This window comes from Chelmon rostratus, chromosome 24 (genome assembly GCF_017976325.1).
Source record: "Chelmon rostratus isolate fCheRos1 chromosome 24, fCheRos1.pri, whole genome shotgun sequence".
In the NCBI taxonomy this organism is placed as follows: domain Eukaryota; kingdom Metazoa; phylum Chordata; class Actinopteri; order Chaetodontiformes; family Chaetodontidae; genus Chelmon; species Chelmon rostratus.
The window spans coordinates 13,222,293-13,234,812 of NC_055681.1; the positions used below are offsets into that span (position 1 = coordinate 13,222,293).

Genomic DNA, 12,520 nt, shown 5'->3' on the forward strand with positions numbered 1-12,520 from the left:
GAGAAGTTCTCATTTAAAGTCAGAAGTCAGTAGTCGCAGCTCTGGACTGGAGTACGTGACAAACTGGGCTCCCTGTAGTGCTTCAGAGTGATCGCTGTGCCACAGCAACAGTCTTTGTGTTGCCGTGAGGAACCATGTGGGGTGTCTTTAGGATGTTAATGGGCAGATCAGCTGTGTGTGTTCCTGTGTGTGTGTGTGGTCAGTCGACCCGTTCACCCCTCACTTAGTGTCAGCTCCTGTTTCCTCCTCTTTGATTGGATGGATGGAGCGCTCGGCCACTTGTGCCCTCTCTCTGCACTGCCCCAATACATCTTCATCTCCACCACTTCTTTCTCTTCTGTCTTTGACACTTGACATTAGAAATGGTGGGAACGTCATTATTTCTTTGATTCCTCCACTTATGTCTGACCAAATTGTGAAGTCTGTTTTAAAGTTAAGTACTGACAAATAATGCGGAAATTCGTACTAACTGTTGATATAAATTGATTAGTGACAAATTGTCAGTAGCTGCGTTTCCATTACAGTTGTTCGCAAAATAAAAGCGATATTTTTGAATAAGTTGAATAAGTTCGAATGCGACTTGCAGGTGTTTCCATTGAACAGTGTTTTGCGAACCAGCCGAAATTCTCGTAAGTTCTCGGACGTCCCGCGAGATGTGTGTGCGTGCTGTGTGGCGGTAAAACTTAACACAAAGCCCTATAATTAAAAAGCACATGCTGAAGGTGAAATAAAGAAATGATCTGTTGACTTAGAGTGATCACTGATTTTAATGGCCTATTATTGATCACTTTGTTGTTACGCGAGGCTCGCTCTGACAGCGTCGGCTCGCTCTGACAGCGTCAGCTCGTGCCGGCGGAGCAGCAGCAGAATACAGGACTGTGAATTACTGAAGTGTCCTTTGAACATATTTTCTATCAGCAATTATGTGTAAATATTAAAGTTAATGGCGTGCACGCGTGTCTCCCACATAGCTGAGGTGCACACACTCATCACAAGTTCATCTCACGATTAATGAAAACGGAATGATTAGATTTAGCAAAGTGCGCACAGGACGAGATCACAGCTGTCAGATTGTCTTTAACAGATCAGCCAGCGTGACAGCTGGAACAGCTGTAGTGTTTAGTCTGCTACTTATTGAGATCCAGAAAACATAGAAAATACACTACAAAGTTAACAAGACGTTATATCTGACTGCATGCGGCCGTCCCGAAACGGGGAGCCCGCTGACCTCGGAGACGTGTAAATTCGAAAAAAGTGTTTCCATTACACTTTTGCGACACACCTGAATATCGACACGGCTGAAAAACCACCTCATGAGAGCGTAAAAATGTTTTTTTTTTTGCGATATTTGAGAGGATTTTCGAAATTTAGGTGTTTCCATTACCGTTTTTTTATTGCGATATTTAGGATTTGCGCATTTCTAGGGGCAATGGAAACGCAGCGAGTGTCAAATATCAATATCGGTATCAGCAATCCAGCATCAGCCCTGCTCTGCAACTAAAAATACTTGTGTATTATTAAATGAAGGAACAACCTGCCCTCAGTTTTGCCTTTCTTCAAGTCGTGCTGCTGAAACTTTAAAGCATGGCCTGAGGGAGGCGGTACAAAAAAATGCTTATCGAGTATCCAAAATAGAAAGGGTTCATACTTCAGGAAGCACAAGTGTCCTCCAACTTTAATGGCAATTTGTATATTTCATGTGTACAAGTATTCATTTTGGCCTGATTTCATGTAAAACCAAGCTATCGGGGCTGTCACAGGTCACCAAAGTCATCCTCTTGAGACCATGAATAAATGCAGCAGAGCTCAATGAAAGTCTGGCCGGTGTCACATGGAGGGCCAAAGTTTTCAGATCATAATCAATATTAAGACCACGGGACACTGAACTGAAACGGCGGCCGGTGTTATTGCTGCTGCCGCTGCTCGTGCCACGACTGATTTTTAATGATGTAGCACTTGAATATTAAAGCCATTAGTGACGAGAGGGGGAGAGAAATTGAGATGTGATTCATTACTCTGCTCTGGGTGAGTTCCCTCCTCTCCTCAGTCTCTCCCTTCATTATATTCACTCCGTTCTCCTCTTTCTTCCTCCTCATTTCCCCATCGCTCATTCTTTTTTTTTAAAAATCATAATTGTTTTTCATCATCGTTTATCTTTTCTTTTTTCTTTTTTTCGTTGTTGTTCGCCGAAGTTCTCTCATTTTTTCATCTGTATCCTCTATTTGTCTCCTAAATGACAGAGGATGACTAAGACACTGAGGGGTGTGTGTGTGTGTGTGTGTGTGTGTGTGTGTGTGTGTGTGTGTGTGTGTGTGTGTGTGTGTGTGTGTGTGTGTGTGTGTGTGTGTGGGAGGTGCAGTGCAGTGCTAATAGTGCTTCTCTCCCTGACAGGCTAATGACTAGTTTGTGCTTCTCTCTCTCTCTCTCTCTCTCTCTCTCTCTCTCTCTCTCTCTCTCTCTCTCTCTCTCTCTCTCTCTCTCTCTCTCTCTCTCTCTCTCTCTCTCTCGTTCTTGGAAATAATTAGCTTGCTCTCCCCCTTTTGCAAAGATTACATCTGTTATCACAAATTCTGTCTTGTCCCCGTTGTCTTTCTTTTGTCATCACGATCCTCCTTTACATGTCATGTGTTCATCTCTTCATCTTCATCTTCGTCATCTTTTTTATCTTTCCTCTTACCGTGGAGGAAGGAGCAGCAGCCTGTGTGTGTGTGTGTGTGTGTGTGTGTGTGTGTGTGTGTGTGTGTGTGTTTTAATGTGGTGATAATGGAGTCGTCTTATTGCTTTGGTTATCTTCCTTTGTTATGTAGTCATCATAGTGAAATGAGGGCTGCATTGTACATCCAAAAATAACCCGCTGTCACTCAGTTGCCATCGTGTAAAAAGTACAGTATCCCCTCACGGTAAATATTAGATGTAGTATATGATGCAAATAATCACATGTGGAAACGTTCAACAGTTTAACACTGTTTGCAGTATTAACTACAATAAATGTGAGATAAAGCTGGCACAGTTTCCAGGAAATAGGCAGTTGAACTTTCTGTAAATGTGCTGCTTCCTGGTGATGTCATCCCGGTGGCAAAGTCCTGATAAAGTTATCACAAGTCCATCAACAGGCATGCCTTTTTCCCCCTCTCTATCAAATAAAACTGCCCCGTGAGCCCCACATTACATGAAGGAAGTGACTAATGGCTGTCGTCCAGCCGCGATTGGTCTATTGAGGGAAAGAGGCGGCGCTCCGATCAGCTAATCCTATCAAAGCACATCAACGACCCTTCACGCTCACATGATTGTGCATTATTCCACCTCTTGATTAAATTATGTAATCCGTGGCACTTTTGAAGCGTCCCCTGCAGAGGGTTTCTGTAAACAAATGTACGTTTGCAGTCACAGTTTCTAGCTAAAACACACAGTGTGTGTGTGCACAATGCATTTCCTTCCTCTGAAGACATTGGTAAAGCCAATTTTTGGAAATTTGAGGGCAGTTTTGCGAGCGTCTATTGCAGCCTTTGCATGTCTGTCAGTTCTATTAAAGGACTTCCACCGTTGTTGCTCTTTCTGTGCTTTCCTCATCAAGTTTTTCTTCTTAATGATGCACAATAAGGAAATTATAAAATCACGAACGAACAAAAATGAACAAGTTTTCGAAGTATAGTCCTGCCTTGGTGTTTCCTGGAAAGCTTGACTGAAATGTGTGCGTCTTCTCCCAGATGACCTGGCGTACGAGGTGCGCTGGCTGTTCACCCGGCTGCGAGGTGGAGAGACGACGACCCAGGTGGCCAGCGTCGACCGCTTCGGCGTCGTGAGGCGAGAGGCTCGGAACTCGTCCAGTGACGTTTCAATAGAGCGCAAAGACACGCACACCTACATGCTGAACATCCACGGCACCCAGGACAGGTGAGGCCGCAGTTATGGGTAAACAGCGGCGGGTCATCAGCAGACATGTTTGGGTCTTTTGATGGCTAAAAGATTACAGTACATCATCAGTATAACAACCACAATCTGACCTGCAGTGTATTCCTGTGTGTGTGTGTGGTTTCCAGTGACAGCGGTGAGTACCACTGCATTGCCACTCCCTGGTACCTGTCGGCCTCAACAGGAGCCTGGACCCAAGCTGGAGAGCTGACGTCGTCTCGGATCTTCCTCACGGTCCGATTTGCTGGTGAGGAGTGCGTGGCGGACTTCGTCATGCTTCACCCACAGCCGCGTCCACACTGACGCAGAAACGCTGGACATTTTCCTTTTTGACTGTCGAGTCAGTATACTCAGGAGAGGGGCTTCGTTAGAGGAAAACAGCAGCTTAGTGTGAACTGAAGGTCCATTAGTGAGGACATGGCACATGAGATGATTTCACATGCACATATTTTAAACGCGTGAATAAAGAGAATTAAATATTCTGTCATTGTGTTGACATTATGTGCTCCAATTAAACACCAATATCTCTTCCTCTGCAGTGTGGGAGTCCCTGAAGTTACCTCTCCTGTATGGTGTCTCAGCCTCAATAGGTAATGTAACCATCGTACACTCTCAAGTCAAAGTAACAATGGACATAGTGTCGATGTTGGATTTGCAGGTGTAGCTAAAGCCTCTGTGCACTCTGTGTGTGTGTATATCTGAACTTGATATGTTCCTATTTCGGAAGTTGATTACAGAAAAAGCAGTGATGACATTAAGTTATATCTAATGTTCCATGTTTAGTGGGGTTGCAAATGTTTCCTTTGCATAAGAACCGTATTGGATGGTAATGTGTTGTTTCAGGTGTTAGTCAAACCCTCAGGTGTTACCATGGAAACCGAGTTACGGCTCGTGAAAAACTAAAATATAATGTAATGGTCTTGATTTTTTTTCCCCTTTGGCAAGTGACCATGATATAAACAGGATAGGTCCCTTCAAGGTGTCCATAATCAGGAATAAATGGGCTCTGCGGAGGCAACATCCCTTACTCAACATCTGGTTTGTTGCGGTTGCCATGGAGAATGACAAATTATTCTAGCCTGTTTTCATGCGCTAGCTTACTGAGCTGTTGGATGTACTGACATTGAAATCTCGCTTTCAGCCAAGAGCAGCAGCAAAATGTCCCTGAAAACGGCCAAAAGTGAGTTCTCTTAGCAGAGCGGGCTCGCCGATGCTCGCCGTCAGTGTGGACGTCTTCTCTGAAAATACCGGCTGATGCATGTTTTTTTTTGTGTGCCGCTCTGCACTTGACTCGCTGCGCTCATCTTTATTTAGGACACGTGTGTGGCAGCTGGCGTTGCCACTGCACAGCGGATTTAAATAAGACAAAAACCTGAATTTTATCAGGCTTAATAAAGCCAATAACAATCAATAAAATATGCCTAAATTAGCATACCGATCTCGTAAATGGGCTGGGGACATCATCGCCGTAGTTGCTATGAATAAAGGAAATCTTTATTAACAGACAGGACAATGAGACAGACGGTCTGGACGACACAGTTAGAGGTTTTTGAAACTGCTTTAACTATAACTGCCGGATCCAGACCTCCAGAACCGAACGCAGCAGCTTGGTGGTATGGTGTCTCCTCCATCTTTAACCCTGTCGTGTGTCTTCAGGTGTGGGCCTCTTCTCGCTGGTCCTGGGCCTGGTGTGCGCCCAGTGCTGCTGCCGCAACACCACGCACACTCCACGCTCGCGCAACAAGCTGATGGACCTGGAGATGGACTGACAAACAGCTTCCCCCGCTCCCACGCACTGCAGCGCTCACAGGAAACACCACGCACACAACAGACACACGCCCATAGACGATTTCTGGGACACCCAGTTGTTTCCGGGCGACGGGCGCTGGGAGTGACGTATCGCCTTGGGAACCGAAGCCTGGCCGATCGATCACAGCGCTTTAAGAGGTGCCCGGGATTTTCCAGCTCTGCAGTGGTAGAGCAGGGGACTGTTACCAGCACCGAGGGGGGAAATAGCCTTTGACACTTTAATTTCTATGAAGATCCATTGAAATCTGTGGCGCTTCCAGTGATTTTTACACAGATACATCCGCTCTCCGGTACGACCATAGTACGACAACAGACTCTGAAGAATCCAGAGTATAATTTTCGAGGAACAGGAGGCTTCTGAGATCTCCTGCCTCTTGGGAATAAAGGACCACTAAACAGATCTGCTGCCTCCGTAACCACCAGGGATAACAAATGAAGCGCTCAGGCTGGACTTCTACTTTTTTTTTTTTGCAGTTCTGATGCCAAGGCTCGCTGCAAAGTCCAACCACTCCGTGTTCCCGACAGTAAGTGAGTCTCTCAGCATAACAGCACACCGGCGCCCCCCTTGAAGAGCGGAAATTTCAAGGGCCCGGCCGGGGGTTGTGAGAGACGGAAGTTCATTTGCTCGTCTGATTGAACATGGTATCTGCTCATGTTATTTTGTACTTGCAGAGACTGGCGGCTCAGGCAGCCTGAGCCTGTATTTCTATGGAGTAATCGTCATGTTTATGCAGGCAGCACAAGTCCTAGAAAACTTAAGTGCTCCACGTTCTTTCCACACGAGAGGTATTGCACTAGAACTGTCACCCCAGAGTATTCCTACTTTAACAAAAGGACAATATTTACCTTTATTCTCAGCTCTAGTTTTAAGAAAATTGAGAGATTTTAAAGTGAGAGACATTTTTAAGCTTTACAAGGACATATGCAGTCAGTGTGTTTGTGTGTGAGATATACTGTACGTGGTGCCAATATTTGAACTAACGGAGGCGTGCTTGGTGCATATTGCCAGATCAACACTTGAACAGCCGCTGAAAGTGGCGACAGCAAGCACTCGTCTTTTCTAAACATTCAGAATCGTATCTTTGCCCGTCTCGTGTGTGTTACCGTGCGAGTGCTGTGCGAGACGAAGATGCATGTACTGTTTTCCGGCGACGCGCCGTCGTCGTCCACGAGCAACGCGAGCCTTTTCAAAGTCAGAGTCTCCTACGGCCGGATTTTCCGACCTAGCCGTCTCTCAGCTAACGCGGACTCGTGTGCTCACACCGTGAGCAACATGACACGTTACGACAGAGTTCGGGTGGCGCAAGAAACTCGGTTACTTCCACAGCTGCAGCATTTTCAACAGGAAAGTGATGCACGTTTCTCGGATTCAGTTTTGCTTTTTAATTGAATAGCTAAACATTTTGGGAAATACGTTTTTTTTTTGTTAGATAATAAGAGCATGGAGTCAGGATGTGGTTAGCCTAGCTTAGCATAAAGACTGGAAGCAGGGGGAAACGGCTAGCCCTGCTCTGTCCACCGCAGCCTCTAAAGCTCAATGATCAACATGTTTGTTTCATTTTGATGGGAAATTTCATGCTGCAAATATTTACTTATTGGGCGGATGGATAAACTGTCAACTCGTTCTAGCATGTAACCACTCTTAAAACCACAAATTGTCTGTTTTACATGACTGTTTGTGCGCAGAGTAAAGAGACAGTGTCAGAAGTGCTGGACTTGAGCAAAAAGTCTGAATGGCGAGCTAAGCTAACCACATTCCAGCTTTGCATTCAACACACAGACGGGAGGTTTCTATCAATATTCTTAAGGAACTCTCCAAAAGAACACAAATTATCGTGTTTCCCCAAATTTTTAGCTATTCCTTTAAACATCACATGACTTCATTGAGTTTAATTGGCGGTCTAACATACTGGGGAACCCTCTCGTTTGACGTCCTACTCCGACCGAATCTGAAAGATCTGTCCCTGCGTCTGAGATTAGCCTAGCTTAGCATAGTGCTGAGACAGGGAGCAGGGGGGAACCTGCGAAACGAGACCCATCAGAAATAAAACAATTAGCCTTGAAAGAACTGATTTCCAGATTTTTACTGAAGCCATATAAAGCCTTACAGCGAACCCTCCTCTTCTACATCCTCATTTCCACACATTTCACATAACCAACCTAATGAGACTCTTAAATAGTTGGCAGGCGTGTCCTGTCACTTCTGGTTTAGCGAAGCATTCTGCATTTCTCTCAACGTCTGACTGGTCCTTCAGCATCCCGAACTAGCAAGAAGAGCAACCAGGAAAGTGGTTTCAGCTCTCAGATCCCTTTTCCAAATCGCTCGAGATGTTTTATGCCCACAGCTGAACCGGGAAATCAGATCTGTAGAACAAAAAACAAAGCCGTCACCCGCTGATCAAGAACATCAGCTGTGCCCGACTTGTATCAGCTGGCATCCGTCGGGTCTTTGTGGTGTTTTTCTAGCAAACGAATGAATTGCGACTCCGGCATCGTGCAGGCGGCTGCGTGAACGCACGCTCGCTGTTCCAGTCACGACACACTCAAAGCGAGGAGGTTTCTGTCCAAACCCGGCAGGATCCAGGCAGACCTCCTCAGCCGGCCGGGGTTCGCTCGCTGTTTTAAGTCGTTTCTAACAGGTATTTTAAGCAATGAGCAATATCAGGATGGAGTCAGGTCACACCTCATGTAAAGCTGGACCCATCACACGCTTTTCACCCTGCGTCAGAGCTCAAACACTCAAAGTTAGGATCAGTTTAAAACAGATCCTGATCGCATGTTCAAACTGTCACCCCGTCAGTCGTGACGAGGTGGCGCGAGACGTCCAATCAGAACGCAATACCCAAATCTGTCGATTAATAAATATCTGTGACAGATACTCAATTTGATAGTTGCACAAATGAATGAAAAGAACACCAGCTACACCAAGACAAACCTGTACAAATGTTCTTTATTTTGTCTTTTTTGGCTGAACTGAGCTGTTCAGAAGAGTTGAATTTCCAACAGCAGCACTCGTTCCACGTCGAAAGCTGAGCTTAAGTTTTACCCAGAAACAGAAGGACGGGACGCCAGAGGGGTGCGAGATCGCCGCTGCTGTTCGATTTTCAAGAGGTTCAGCTGAAAGTCCACTTTGAGAAATATTTATACAATGTGTGTGTTTTGGCTTGATTGATGGTGACAGTTACTTCAGAAACTTCCAGTACGTCTCCATAAACCCACTCCACAGGTATGTGTGTGTGCCTCTCTGTGATAGTGCTGTTGCAGTATTCAAAATAGGTTTGATCGTTTCTACACACACACACACACACATTTTCACAGTACTTGAGCACACAGGTGAATAATAGGGCTCTGTGCTGAATGCTCTGATTCATAACACACACACACACACACACACACACACGTAGCATTGACACACACCACTGAACATGTCACTGCAAGACTTCCCCAGTGTCCTTTTTGTTTTTTCATTTTATTGCAATGAGTGTGATGAATCATGACGATGTTTTTTAAATAAATAGATTTGTAAGATGTATTCCTTTTGTAAATGAATTTATATGTCCTTTTTCTTTTTTGGGGGGGGGGCTTCTGTCATGTGCTCATCAGGGTGATCACCAGTGATCACTGGCAAACGAGCAGAGACTGTGGAAGATCAGTCCAGGTGCTGTCATCACTCTTTACTCGATGAAGAAAGAGTTGAACTTGTTGCTTTTAAATTCCTGTTTGTGTGTGGATTTAAAAAAAAAAGAGACATACGTGTTAATTAGTGAGCTTTTTCCTCTCAAAGAGAAAGAGAAAGCCATTAAGGTCTGTTCCTGAAATGTTAAAGTCAAACTGGAAAATGCAATTCTTTCATTTTTTGTATAAGCAAAAAGGGGGTGGAGACATATCCCACTATAGCAGCTGAGTGACATCTGAGGGGCGGGAACATGCCGTCGCCTTCTGTCGTGCACTCCCCTGACTGGAGCACCTCATATCCCTGAACGGCCTGCAAACGTTCCCAAAAGGCATCATTTAACAGTTTAAGTCACGCTGTTAAATTCACGTTGCACTTGGAGGAGGAAAGCTAGCAAGCCAGTTGCTAACATTTGCACAGATTCCCATTGGGTGCCTGGCTAGCTCAAGTTAGCTGTTAGCCTCATAGAGCCAGGTGCTGCTGGACAAAGCAGCAGCTTTATTTTCTTCCTTTTAGGAATTACACTTGTGACCAATTTGCATTTTGTGATCGCTTTGATTTAAAAGCGTACGAGAAGCAGGATGCCCCCGAAAAGTGAAGCCCCTACCCACAGAAGAGCAAAAGGAGGGCTGATTGGACAGTGTGGGGTCAGAGCTTAACAGCTGGCCAATCAGAGCTCCTGCTGCAACTCTAATTCATCAATTAAGGACTTTCTTATTCTTCTTAAAAAGAATATTCATTTAGATTTTTCTGCGATGATAACATCCATATGCCTCCATCAGTAAACTGCAGCCAATAGGCCTTCACTGCTTCACCCAAAGCAACATTCATGTGTTTGTACCGCACGTCGCTGCCGGTGAAGTTGATTTATTGTGTGAATGCGCCGACAGACATCACAGCGCGGGGGCGGGCGGGGGCCCGGCTGGCCCACATTTACCCTCTTCCTGCTGAAATGTGGCTGCCTCATTTTTCCAGAGGATGTGATGCGGTCGTGATCGGAGTTCCTGCTCGGAGACTTGCGACAAATGTGGGCCAATTTAGTTTTCTTCTCCATCTCTGGGCAAGCCATCAATCAGGTTTTTCTATGCTTCCAATCATCTGGAAAAAAAAAAAAAACAACTTCAAAAACTTCTAGCAGAATAAATGTTTTATAATTCAACACTGGGCCGCGGCTACATCTCTTCCCTCCACGTCTTTCTCACTGTGTCTCCCATCCTCTTGTTAGTCTTACGGGATTTATTTTCTGTCTGTTTATAGTCTTTCTCTCTTTATTTCCACGTCTGTTGTTTGCTCCATTTTCCCTCTGCACTCCCCTTTCATTGCGTCTCTTCGCCTCCCCTCATCACACCGATCTCTCGCTCTCGCTCTTCATTAGAAATGCAGATGAGCTGAAACCTTGGTCGCCCTCCTGGGTTTTGATTTTTACACCTCTTTAACTGCGGTCTCTCCATCCAACTCTCTCTCTCTCTCTGTTTCTACCACTCTTTCTCTCATCTCCTCCTCATGTGGAGATGGAAAAGAAAGATCCGCCGTGGATTGGCTCTGTCGGTGGCTTTTCTAACTCGCACTCGTTCCCTCTCAGGGTCCGTTTGACCCAGTTTTCTCGTCCCTCTGTGTTTGCGCTCATGCCTCCTGTGGATCATTTGGGAACGCGGCCTTGTCGCAACTTAGACCATTGTCTTCCTCTCCTCTAACACCATTGACTCAGTGGTGTGTGTGTATGTGAGATTAAAAAAAAAAGGATATTTTTTACATGGCCCTCATTCTCACCACTGCACACTCCTGCTGTTTTGGAGATGGCACATTTGCCGGTGTTACCCCCGGCTCTGACTTGAACGTGTCACAGCTTGAGGGTTGCTCCACATAACAAAAAAATTTCAGACGGAAAAATTCAGCAGCGCACGGAGGGAAGTGAGCAGCCCGTTCTCCCCAGAGCTCACCACAGGCGACACGTTTTCTCATCTTCATCGTAATCAACGCTGATGTTTACAGCCTCGGCTCTGTCACGCCAGCCTGCTGCCTGGTGGTGCTCCGACTCTGTTTCCTGCCCATTTAAACAGCCGCTTGGTGTGTTTTGTCTCTTTGTCAACATTACTGCCCCCCCCCCCCCACCCAAAAAAAATGTGGATTAGATAGGAGCACTCAGATAATGCATCTCAACTCAAACCAAAAGTTTATTCGTCATGTGTCAGCGCTCAAGAAGCTGACTGTGTCCCTCAAACTGCATTTTAAATCAGCGAAATTTCACTTTTTCATCCCATTTTCACCCATTTTTTTAAGCGAAAGGGCCGGACTGATAATAATTGCCTAAATCAATCAAGTTTTTACATCCTGCAGCGATAGCGCCTTTCATCAGACCCTTCGTCTTCCTGGGGCTCCGTGAGCAGCGCCCCGACCAATCAGCCGGAGTCATCGCGGTGACAAGTATATGACCCCTCACTGGCTTCCCACCTGTGAACATTATAATTAGTTTCATGGTGATTGAACTCAAAAACCTTCCCAAAATTATTAAACTAAGTCAATTAAACCAATGTCAGTTGGTGGGTGAGTGGTGGGTCCACCATCTCAACATCTGGATGGACATTCAAGGCCTCCGGAGGACGAAGCCTAACACAGCTGTCATGTTTGAGTTTAAGTTTATTTACTTTATTAATCCCGAGACTGGGAAATTGCTTTTCTGCATTTAACCCATCGCCGTTGAAACACACATACATGCAACATGCAGTGAAACACACACAGGAGCAGCGGGCTGCAATCAAGCGAATTTTTCTGCCGGTCCGGTGGGGGAATCGAACCTGCGACCTTCCGATCACAAGCCCCATGTGTGAAATTTTTTAATGAAATGATATCACTTAATAGATTGCCAGTTAATTTTGGACAGATATTCAAGGTGCACACTTCCCTGACTGTTCATGTAGCGCCACCAGTAGGTCAGAGTTTTCATTTATCATAAACATCACAACATCTTCAGGTTGGACTGGCTGAATGTTGTATAGACATTCATGGCTCCCAGTCGATGTATTCTCGTGACTCTGCCACTTCTCATCCAGCAAAAACGAATCCCGGATATTGAGATCCCATCACTTCCCCGGAATTGTCGCCAAAATCTGGTCTCGTTTTCCCAAA

General features: G+C 45.4%; 1 protein-coding gene across 1 annotated transcript in view; it reads left to right on the plus strand.

The window, feature by feature from the left end:
* Positions 1-9,260, plus strand: part of ptgfrnb (prostaglandin F2 receptor inhibitor b) — a 61,479-nt gene extending 52,219 nt beyond the window's left edge. Inside the window, exons 12-15 of the mRNA XM_041966498.1 lie at positions 3,708-3,894; positions 4,041-4,159; positions 4,452-4,502; positions 5,569-9,260. Of these exons, the coding sequence (XP_041822432.1) occupies positions 3,708-3,894; positions 4,041-4,159; positions 4,452-4,502; positions 5,569-5,681 (470 nt within the window). The 3' untranslated portion in view covers positions 5,682-9,260. The remainder of the gene's footprint in view (positions 1-3,707; positions 3,895-4,040; positions 4,160-4,451; positions 4,503-5,568) is intronic.
* The last annotated feature ends 3,260 nt before the right edge of the window (positions 9,261-12,520 follow it).